Source organism: Phycodurus eques, chromosome 9, assembly GCF_024500275.1.
Source record: "Phycodurus eques isolate BA_2022a chromosome 9, UOR_Pequ_1.1, whole genome shotgun sequence".
Lineage (NCBI taxonomy): Eukaryota > Metazoa > Chordata > Actinopteri > Syngnathiformes > Syngnathidae > Phycodurus > Phycodurus eques.
Window position 1 is genome coordinate 21,632,699 of NC_084533.1, and position 12,362 is coordinate 21,645,060.

General features: G+C 42.5%; 1 protein-coding gene across 1 annotated transcript; it reads right to left on the bottom strand.

Moving 5' to 3' along the window:
- On the bottom strand, positions 1-9,792 carry foxo4 (forkhead box O4). The gene is given in 4 exon segments (XM_061686115.1): positions 1-4,830; positions 5,214-6,635; positions 7,997-8,200; positions 8,202-9,792. Coding segments are annotated over 3 exon segments (1,863 nt in total). The 5' UTR covers positions 8,451-9,792; the 3' UTR covers positions 1-4,830; positions 5,214-5,225.
- Between the last annotated feature and the right edge of the window lie 2,570 nt (positions 9,793-12,362).

Sequence of the window (12,362 nt, forward strand, 5' to 3'; positions counted from 1 at the left end):
TGGGTTAAAGCAGTTTATTGACTCGTTAAATTGCTGTTTTTGAGCAGATGCGGACAATCGAGCGTTCCGTGAGAAAAAGAGACGAGGAAGACGGGGGACTATTTATCGAGATCAATCAATCCAAAACAACAAAATCATCAAGAACTCAAAATTGCTTAATGCACTCATTCCGTTAAGCTAATATTCTAAAATACTGTATGTTGGGGCAACCTTTAGAGGTCATCATAAACAGGAGGGGGACTACTAGCTCAAGGAGACAACAATGATCAAATGGAAGGGGAGCGAGCACAAACGCGCGCGCCTTTTCAAGAAGTGCAAGCGAAAACTAAAATACACAAAAACATTTATGGAAAGCCTTGTGAGCATTTATTCCGTCTTCTTGATCTCCATCTTAAGGGCCATGTACTAGTACGCTCTTTGTCCTCACTAATAGAACAACTATGTCTCTACTAAGGTCAAACTAGTTCACATCTGGGTGTACTAGTAAGACAGTTCAGCATACTAGTAGAACAATGTTTTCCCCCCCCCACTACTGAATTACATTTCTGCACACTAGTAAGACAACTTGAAATCCGAGGAGGACAACTACAAGCTACTAGTGAAGCAAAACCGTATACATGCTTCTAGTTCTACTGGTGAACCACTAGACATTAACTATTAGAATTCAATAGTATTGTATTACTTGTGAACCGTTAGATGTTACCTGGTAGTACTTGTAGCATGGTTGTCAACTAGTGCAGTTTTGGCTCACTAGTAACATGCAGTTGTCCTACTAGTGCACAAAAAGTTGTTCTACCAGTGCACATAATTGTCTTACAAGTGAAGACAACGTGCGTACTAGTACAAGAAAGATCAAACAGCTTAAATCTGTAACATCGTGCTACTAGTGCGTGACATGTCTACTAGTTGAGGCTTGTAATGCTGGTTGTGTAGCACAGTAGTTTACTAATAAGGTTTGTGTACTAGTAGAAGTGGCACCAGTGGGGGAAAAAAAACTTAACTTTAGTCAGACCGTTGTTCTACTAGTACACTTAATTGCCTTACTAGTGAGGGCACAGAGCATACTAGTACATGAGTGCACTAGTAGGATATGGAATAAATGTCAAACAGCTTTCCACTGCAATTTGTCCCAAACGCACACCCACTTCCTTCTCGTTAACATTACACACCAAATTCATCAAATGATTGGGACATTATATTTCATCGAGTTCAATAAGTGAGCATGTTGGGGACTAAATATGGAGCGATTTAAAAAAAAAAAAAAAAGACAGTTCAAAGCAAGTAAAAGGATTATTGATTACTTCCGGGTAACTTTTACCAAAACAAAACAACAACAACAACAAGGCCCTGATGTGTATCCAAAATGACTTCCAGCACCACTCCAAAGCAAATAGTGCTTTGTTTTTTTTTTGTCCCCCCCCCAAGTAAAAATTAACTTGTTTTTAAAGTGTGAAATGACAGGTGAACATACTGTACAGGGCTAGCAAATAAAAAATAAAAAATGAGAACAATTTGTGTACACACTAATAGCAACATCATGCTAGTGTTTCATATCAGCATTGGAGAGGGGGAAAAAACAAACAAAACAAAAAAGACTACACCCGGCATGAATGCATAGCAGGAGACTTTTTAAAGACTGCGAGTTCTCGAGAGCAACAGTTTCCAGTCGTGGCAGAGAAAATAAAAAAATAAATAGTTTTTGTTGTTGTTGCCTGTTGTCACATGATTGAGCTTGTTTCCTTCTTCCAAGCGACCTGAGAGGTAATGGTTGTATGAGTCATATATTTTATTTTTTTTTTTACTTTTTGTGTTGAGATGAGTAATGTGGAAAAGCTAGAAAAATACACCCCCCCCCCCCCAAAAAAAAAAAAGCTTATGTACACTGAAATACCTTGTCGGGCCGAGTGTGCCCCTAAATGCCATGCAAGTATTATTAGTGTTCCTTTGGTTATGTAAAAAGAAAAAACAAATCTACATGCATGTCAACATTTACAAAAATGTGTAGAAAAATCGCAATTACAAATCTGAAAAATGCATCTCCAATGTAGAAAAAAACAAAACATTGTCATTATTAGTAATATAAGTAGCATCTCTATTATTCTCCATCTAGATTGTATATTAAAGCTAGAACCAAATATATTCTTTTTCAAGTTAGTGAGGGTACACGATGACGAAATGGCAAAACCCTTCATGTTTTGTTGTTTTAAATTTTCCTTCAAGATGCTTTTAAATTCTCTTGATAAATCTGCATAGTGTGTCGTTTATGTGCAACGTGTGCATCACGTTGATGAAATGTTTCTAACCAAAAAAAAAAGTACGGTAAAAGTACGTACGCTTGTACGGTCCTGGTCATAATTAAGTGCTAGGAAAATGCACATGAGGGAAAATACAAAAATAAGGTAGCCACATTTGATAAGAAGCCAAGGGATCACGTGTTGGCAACTGCACCAAGTTTTTTAAACAAATGCACCTACAACTAATGACGTCTAAAGCGGGGTACACACATACAAATTAAAAAAAAATATATATATATATATATATATATATATATTTCTTTAAATGCGAGAGCCCATGTCATGGAAAGTATTCTTGCGACAATCGCCAGTCTCCTCCATGAAAACCAGACGTCTGTTGAGTACCAAGACTGAACTGAGAGAGGCAGCGCAGTGCCACAGGCCACTCACACGTGTCAAAGAAGAAATCGAAGCGGCAAGGGAAACATGCAGAAATGTGTCCCATTTTATCAGTATGGGTGTAATCAACTATCGACAGCTGGACACGTTTAATATTTACGATTGTCAGGAAAACTCCCTCAAAACACCCCACACCGCATGCTAAGCTTTCAGAGACACCCAACAATCGGGCCTTTGCCAACTTTGATCGGAATGAAAACTGCTCAGATTTGGCACCATTATCACCCCGATATATTGGCTAGTCATTCCGTTTCACGTCACAATCACGGAGTCCGTGGCTCGCCCGATCTCAGTGTCGACCACACATGGGGATTTGCGCTCATAAATATTGAACAGGTCGAACATTGACTTTACTGGCCCTGACCGCTTTCCGATTAGATTGGGAAGGCAAAATCATTCTTCACACAGCACTCACCACAGGATAATCATTTAGGATAATCTGACCTTTGCTGACTTTAAGGGGTGAAAAACACTTAACTTTGGTCTTATTGTCAGTTTGAGAGTACCCCACTTAAGTAGCTTTCATTTAGTTTCAGATTACAATCGCAGTGTACGTGGCTTGGCCCAAGGATTTGTGATCGTAAATATTAAACAGATTTAATATTTACGATTGTCGACGCCAACCATTTTCCGATTATATACGAGTGGGGTGGGGGGGGTCCACTGCCAACACACACCACCGGATAATCACTCAAGTGATCAAATAAATGTGCCACTGCCAACTTTGATAGTAAAAAGTGAAAAAAGATTCAATTTGGTGCGATTATCAGTATGTGCATACCTCGCTGAATTGTCCATCATTCCATTTCATTTCACAATTGGGAAATCCGTGGCTTAGCCCATCTTGGTGTTGCCCACACCCAAAAGGATTTGCCATTGTAAATATTAAACAGCACAAGATCATCTTTGAGAGCCCATTGGGCCTTAACCAACTTTGACCGGAATGAAAAATGCTTAAATTTGTAACGATTATCACCCTGCTTCCCTGGCTATCATTCTGTTTCACCTCACAATCACGCAGTCTTTGGCTCGGCCCAACTTGGTGCTGACCACACACACAAGGATTTGCAATTGTAAATATTAAACACATTTAACATGTAAGATATTCAGCCCCGGCCGTTTTTCTAATTCAATCGGGGGGGGGGCAATTACTCTTAACACACCACACCACACCACACCACAATCACTCAGGATAATCTTTTAGAGATATCTGATAATTAGACCTTAGCTGACTTTGATCGTAAAAGGTAAAATGCAGAAATCTGGTCCAATTAAATGGTATTCGAGTTCCCCGCTTAATTAGCTATAGTTCCGTTTCACGTCACAATCAGACTCTGTGGCTCAGCCCAACTTGGTGTTGACCACACACACACACACAAGTATTTGTGATCGTAAATATTGAACAGGTTTAACATGTACGACTTTCAGCCCAAGTTGCTTTCCGATTTAAATCGGGGTGGGTACATCCCTGTTAACACACCGCATGCCACAGGACAATCTTTTTGGAGATGCATTAATCGGGGCTTTGCAGACTTTGATCGGAAGGGGAATGAAAAACTGCAGAAAGGTGTTCTGATTATCAATATGTGTGTACCCTGCTTAACTACACACCGCATGGAGGTGAAAAAAAATAAATCTAAACAAAAACTCAATTGCCCACATAACAATTAGTGTTAAATCAGCCAAAAAAAATAAAAAAAGTCATGCATCGTCTCGAGTAAGAAACGATCGTCGGCGTCATCGTTTCGTACCGACCTGCAGGCTCCTCCTGCAGGGGAAACTGGCCATTTCTTCAACACACACACACACACACACATGCACACGCGGTCTCCATCCAGAGGCCAACAACAGGGTACCGAAGTGTACCGCATCCACATGAAAGATGTTTGTGCGCAACATCTTGCCAACTCTCAGGGAAAGTTGAGAAAGTCTTGATGAAGAAAGTGGCCCTCCTGCCATGTTTTCAAAAGAAATATTTTTTGTTTGTTTTTGTTTTTTTAAATGGAGGAAGAGGAAGAGGGGTTAAAAAGTGTTTGCATAGTCGGTCGTTGTCTTGGCACGTGACGAGAGGCCAGTCCGAGTTGTGCCGCGGCCAGAGTTTTTGGGGGACCGCGTCTGAGAAGCGGGGTCTCCTCTCCTGTTCAAAAACATGTGAAGCATGTTAAGCAACATTTGTGACGGGACAGTGAAAATCGTTGAGATTAGCTCATTAAGACTAAGGGCAGTAAGAAACCTGAGCTAGCAAACAACAATAAAGGAGAAGAACAACGGTAAATACCAGTGTTAATTTCTCTGTAAGGAGAGAAATTTGATCCGAAAGGAGACTATGGACAGCAAGAAAATGGTGCACAAAAAAATACACAAACAAAAGTTGACACACGAGGGTAAATACTGGAGTTAACTTCCCAATAAGGAAACAAATTTGATCCAACAGGAGGTTAAGGGGAGAAAGAAAGAGCGCTGAAACGACTATTATCCAAGAGGAGACTAAGGGCAGCAAGAAAACAGCAGTAAAACTACCTGGCAAACTCTTTAGCTGGGCACCCAGTTGTGGGCGGACCCCTGCGTGGTGGCCGGCCCGGCGTAGCCTTGCCCCGCGGGCAAGATGGGGTCAAAGTTGAAGTCGATGCTGTCTCCATCCATGAGGTCGCTGTTGATGATGTAGTCCACGTCGCAGTCCAGGTTCTCGGTGAACATGTCCACGTCCAGGTCAGTGGGTAGCCGGTCAGGCGCCGCCTGGAAGCTGGGCGGCGCCCCGAACAGGCCCACGCCTTGCATGGCGGTAGGGCAGGCCGTGGGGACGGGGTGATGAGGGGCGGCGTGCTGCGCCTTGAGGCCGGGCATCTGCAGCGGGTCCTGGGACATACCGGAGAGAATCATGCCCAGACCCAGAGGGGAGTGCTGCTGCTGATGGTGCAGGTGGTGCTGCAAGGGACCTTGGAGGGTGCGAGGGCCCACCGCGTTGGCTTCCAGGCTCTTACCGAGCAGCAGCTGAGTGGGTTTGGGCCTCACGCCCACCACCGGGGAGCCCAAGCCCATGAGGCCCGCAGGGGCGGGCACCAGAGGGTCAACCTGCGTCATGAGGACGTCTGTGGGAGGAGGAGAGTCTGAGGTGAGCAGCACCTCCAGGCTGGAGGGCACGTGGGTACCGTAGTGGGCGGTGGCACCATGAGAGGAGTTGAAGAGGGAGTTGCTGAAGGCAGCGGCGGCATCCTTGCCGGCAGGCCCCACTGACGCCTGGGCAGGGGTCTGCGGCCCCTGCAGCTGATGAAAGGGGGAGAAGGACGAGGAGCCGCGGGGAAGCAGGGTTGCGGCGGACGGCAGCGGGGTGGGCGGCGCCGGCGGGGCCGTGCTGGGACTGGCTCCGCCTTGCTGGCCGCTCATCAGAGTCAGCCCGTCGATCAGGTCCAGCTCCTCCATGAGGGTCTCGGCGAGGGTGGGCGTCAGGGCGCTGGCGGCGTAGCGCCCCAGCAGCCCGTCCTCTGGGAGATTGTCGTCGTCCTCCTGCCCCGGCGCGATGGGCGACAGCCGCCCGCTCAGGGTGCTGGCGTTGGAGCTGGTGCGCGGCCGGAAGCTGGTCCACATGTCTGAGTCGTCCAGGCTTCCCCGGGACGAGGGGCTGCTGCTGCTCACGCCCCACTTGGGGAACTGCTGGGACGAGTTGGGGCTATCGGCGCCGGCCCCCCCGGCACCCGCTGCGCCATCGCCCTGCAGCACCCCCTCGCCACCGGCCCCAGCGCCCGCCTGCTTCTTGGTCTGCTTGGCGCGCATGCGGCTCTTCAGCAGCTTGCTGCTGTTGTCCATGGAGGTGGCGCGGCGGCGAGGGGCTTTGCCCGTTTTTCCCCCTTCAGGGTTGAGCATCCACCAGGAGCTCTTGCCCGTCGACTCATTGTGAACTCTCAAGAACTTGTTGTGCAGGGACAGATTGTGCCGGATGGAGTTCTAGGAGGAAAAACACATTTATGAAGGAGCCCACTCTTCAAATGACTTCTTCACAGTGTTCCTCAAATAATTATTATTCTTTACTTGCAGATACACAAATTCTTTTGGGCGCCATCTCGAGACATCTTGGTACCAAGGAACTATGTTGACATGAGTGAAGAAGCTCCATGTAGTGCTTTGCCGCCATCGTGTGGCATTTGTAGGCAATAATAAACCTTTATGGGGGGCGACAATTACTTGGGGATTTCGAGCTTGGTCTAATACTGTAAATTACACCTCCTCCGGATTTTTTGGTTTCAGAAATAACTCCAGCTCACAGCCGTATTTGGTACAGTGAACCCCGTTAATCGGGGAAATACAGACTACAAAAAAATATTAATAATCCAATTTGTAGAGTTCAATATTACAGTGCCATTTTTCCCTATTAAAAAACAAAAACACCAAATTAGATTTTTTTTGGGGGGGGCGATGGGCTGGAACAGATTAATAGAAATTTCATTCATTTCAATGGGGGGATGATTTGAGATAAGAGTGCTTTGAGTTAAGAGAGTGATCACGGAACAAATTAAGGTACCATTGTGCAGTAAACACCAGCTATTCACAAAGGAAAGGGATTGAGCCCTGTCACGTATAGCGAAAACACGCAAGAAATTGAGAATCCCACTAAAATTACACTATTTAAACTTTACTTATATATAAAAAAAAATATATATATATATATGTATATATATATATATATATATATATATATATATATATACATACATACATATATATATATATATATACATACATATATATATATATATATACATACATATATATATATATATATACATACATATATATATATATATATACATACATATATATATATATATATATATATATATATATATAAAAATATATATAAATTTTTAGATATATATAAATATAACAATATATATATTTATATATATATATATATATATTTTTATATATATATATTTATATTATAATTGCCTAAAGCTGCCACAAGATGGGGGCAAATGACCAATTTTGTCTAAATGAAGCTCCTCAACGCCCTTCAGCACCAAGATGGCACTAGAGGGCGCCAAAGCAACACTGTTACTGCTTTGGCCTGAGCACAAAATCAGTTGAGTTTTTCAGCCAATAATGGAGGCTAGGTTCCCCAAAAAAGCAAATGCCGAACTGCGAATATGCGGCAGTTAAAGTTTTATCTATTCGGCTTTTCTCTAGTTGTCAAAGCATCGATTTTTCGCCAATATAAAAGCACTTAGAGTAGCTGGCCCCAACCCAGCGGTTGAGCAGCACTGTTGTTGTCTGCCGCAATTGATGACGACGCCCAAAGCGGGACTGACCTTCCACCCGGCCGAGCTGTTGCTGTCCCCTTTGTCTCGGAAGTAAGGCACGGTCTTCACCATCCACTCGTAGATCTGCGCCAGCGTCAGCCTCTTGTCGGGCGAGTTCTCGATGGCCTGACTGATCAGGTCGGCGTAGCTCTGGTTGCCCCAAGCGTTGCGCCTGGACGAACCTTTGCGGGGCGTCACGCCGCCGACGGCTGCTGGCGTCGGCCGTCGTCCCCGGCCCCGCCGCCTTCTCCGGCTCGGACGTCGACACCGCCGCATGCTGCCGCTGCTGCGGTTCCGGCTTCTCGTCGTCGGCTGACGGGGTCCCGGCGGCGGACTCGGCGCCGTCGGGGGCTTCCTGCTTCACGGCCGAGATGTCCGGCCGGGGCAGCGGCCACGTGCACGAACGGGGACGGCTCTGCGGCTCAAAATCCGGGTCAATGGGAGGCACCAGCAAATCCTCCATTGTGATCTTCTCCTCCACCTCCTCGCTAGTTCCGCTCTACTCCAGAAACACCGGAACTACTTAAAACCCACCTCCAATGTTTTTATCCCAGGAAGGAAAAAATAACAATATACTGACTGTAAACACTGGGGGCCTATCAAAAAAAAAAGACTAATAATCTGGGCACACCAATATCTCCAGCTAATCCTCAGATTGGAGATTAGGGAACCCAAATAATCCCTTTTATACAAACTGTCATAAAGCTTCTGATTTATAGCGGAGGAAACGGGAGCTCCTTTGTTTGAAATAGTTGTGAATTCCCCTTGTGGAGGAATAATCTGAAATCTTTTTTATTTATAAATAGACTATTAACAAAAAGAAGATGCCTAGCAACATAAATTTGGACTAAAACATGAAAAGTACTTTCAAATAATTACTTTTAGTAGTAGGGAGTTTGAGAGTAAATGGATGAGTTTGTAAACAAAGTGATGATGATGTTGATAGGTGTTGCTAGTTGAATTTCCGCTTGAGGAAAATAAATTAGACGTAAAACAAATAATAATAATGTGTGGGCTAAAAAAATGAATAAATAATAAAAAATTAAAAAACGACCCAATTTCTTTTAAAAAGACGTCAAAAGACCACCAATGCTACGACGACTACACACTGACAGCTCAGTCTGGGCCGAGCCTTACGACGTACAACCACAACACCGCTTTAACCACTAGTTGGGGGGGGGGGACTACAAAATGGTGGTGATTACTTACAAAAAAAAAAGGACAAAAAGAAAGAGGTGAGTTTTACTTACTAACCGTAAGCGACTAAAAGAAACCAGTCAGAAAGGTGCGGTGTTTTTAGGTGTGCACACTCCGCCACATGTCGCCATCTGCCATGATTGTCCACTCGTGGCGCCGCACACGATGCCACGAGAGGCAGTTACAAAACACCTCCGACTCCGCCGAGGCCCCGGAGCTCGCCCCGCCGGGCTTCTACCCCCGCGACGTCGACGCCTCGATTCCAACAAGTAACCGGAAAAAAAAAAGCCCCTTCGGTGGAGGAGTCGAGCAAGTGCCCCCGGGATGAGACTCCCAACTTTGGGGAAAACAAGCCCCGGGTCGCCCCCCGGTCACGTTAGCCGCTTAAGCTCCTGCTACTCCGGAGTTTACAAGGCGCCGAAAAGTCCGCCGAAAGCCAATAAGAACTCGCCCGAGGTGGCCGTGTGGTGGCGGCGACGACTCGGCTTGAGGCTGTCGTCGTCCCGGTGGTCCGAAGATGCGCTCCTCGGGGCTCTTTAATAGTTTGTTTGCGTTTGTTTTGTTTTGACTCGACGCGAAGACTCCCTTCTGACGTCTGTTTACCACTGTCAAGTAAAACGCTCTGCGCATGCGCCGAAGCGCATTCTGGGAAATGCAGTCGTAAACTAAATTTGAACCTTTTATAGCGCCTTATGTAACCGTCCTAGGTTCCAGGCACGTACAGTCCACGCGGGCCAATGAAGTGTTAACCTGAGCTGGGTAGAGTAAGCCAAAAATTGTACTCAAATAAGAGTACTGTTACTTTACCATTATATGACTCAAGTAATATGAAACAATAGTCCTCCACATAACTACTCGACTAACTATTCCGTCAAAACAAAACAAAACAAAAAACTACTGAGGAACAGTTGAGTAACTTCTGTTAATTATTTATTTTTTTAATCAGCATGAAAGTCAAACAGAACAAAACGTAAAATAAGAATGCACAAATTCATATATTGCCCAACAATATTACTGTAACTAAAACAATAACAAGTTATAAAATAACATACATTTCGGCCAATTCAGCCACAAGAGTATTATATAATGATATAAACATAAAAATACAAGCAGCTGGCGAAATGTATCTCAATGTAAAAGTAAAAGTCATGCTTCTTCTTAAAAAAAATCCTCAAGTAAAAGTAAAATGTATGCTGCATTAAAACTACTCTGTAGTAGTATTATTTATCCCAAAAGTTACTCAAGTACATGTAGCAAAGTGGACGAACACAAACACATTTTCTCATCAAAAAGTTGATATTTATAGAATATATCCAGAGGTGGAAAACGTACTCATATAGTATAGTAGTAGAAGTACAAATACAGGTAGAGGTTTTTTTTAAAGTCTCTGTTAAAAATAAAAGGACTGATTTAACTCATTTGCTTATATACATACAGACTTTGACATTTACTTAAGATCAACAGTAAAAATACCATAGTCGCATTTGTTTTTACATCGTAACGTCATCCGCAGGGGTTTAAAAAAAAGTAACGAGCCTGTTTGCACAAAGTAAGAAGTAAAAAGCACAGATATCTGGTTTCAAATCTACGTAGTATATGGAAAAAGTCGTCAGAAAAATAAATATTTGCGTAAAGTACACATATAGCTGAAAAATCTACTTGTGATTTCCGCACCACTGAATATATCTCACTTATACACAGTTAATTCTCACTATACCAAGACCACAAATATTTTAGTACAGCAATTGTATGGGAGGGGACAAAGTCTACTCTGTTGGTTATGTTTACCTGCCTTCAAACAATGTTTTCTGTTCTTTCTTTTTTTTTTTTTTTTTTTTTATTATCAATACAAAGCAGATAAACAGGAAGCAGAGACTTGTGAAACGTGCAACCCAAAATAACAGATATAATATCCCATTAGTTATAAAAGTTAATTTTAGAGTTCATATTTGTTGTTGTTTTTCCCCTCACGTAGTCGTTGTGTGATGACGAACATATTTCCCGTTATACTGAAACATACAAAGTAAGTTATATTTTGTGTATTTCTGTTACTCATCCTTCACTCCCGGTTTAGTAAAAATAATAGATATCGCTTACATAGGTGAGCTAGATGACATATTAAATTGTGGTGTCCCCTCCTGCCTTGATAATGACAATAATGTGTCAGGAAGAAGTTAAAAAAAAAAAGTGCACATTTTAAATACACAAGGCTTCCAAACTGACTTTTGGCCTAGAAATATTTTCAAATACATCACTAGTTAACTTTTAAACGTGTAATGCAAAATGAATCAACTCGTATCACATTTAATAAGTGCGACAGCAACAGTGCAATCCTAAATGCCAGTGGTGGGAAGTACAAGTACTTCGTGATTGTATTGAAGTTGATTTTTCAGGTATCTGTACTTTACTTGAGTGTGTATTTTTTTCTGATGCCTTTTAACTTTAACTATATTTGAAAACATATATCTTTTCTACGTTATACTTTGTCAACATAGGCTTGTTACTTTTTGCATCTTCCGACGATGGCGACATGACATAAGTAGGGAGAGGGAACGTCAAGCCTGGTCGAGACTTTTAGCTTCTAATGGTAAAAATGGTTTCATCCGAAAAAAAAAAAAACATTCAGGTAAGGTGTACTTTTTTTTCAGCTAAGTTTGATAATTTTTTATTGTGCTAAGTTAATGACATTTGCATCATATATCATTGACGGTTTAAAAAAAAATTTCATCATTTATACTTTTTACTGTTGTACAGTACTTATTTTTAGTATCTGTACTATGTGTACTTCTACACTGTGTGGGGACTTCTGACCCCTCTAGATATACAAGTATTCTATAAATATTTGATTTGATGATAATGTGTTGGTGTTTGTTACTAAAGTAACATTTTGGGTAAACCATGCTTGTCATAGTAGTTGTAATACTTTTACTTTTTTTAAAAAAAAATTAAAGAATAAATAAGGTCAGAAATATTAGAAAATATACCATTGTTGTTGTCAAAGTGATTGTGAGTACTTTTGCCACCCCTGATAAATGATACATAAATTCGGGAACGATGGGTTATTTTGATTGGAGAAGAATATTTGGTCTGGTTATTTATGGTTTTATTATTATCATTATTATTATAGGTGGCCATTGGAAAAGGAAATCTGTTCTCAGTTGCCTGAGTTGGAGAAGTA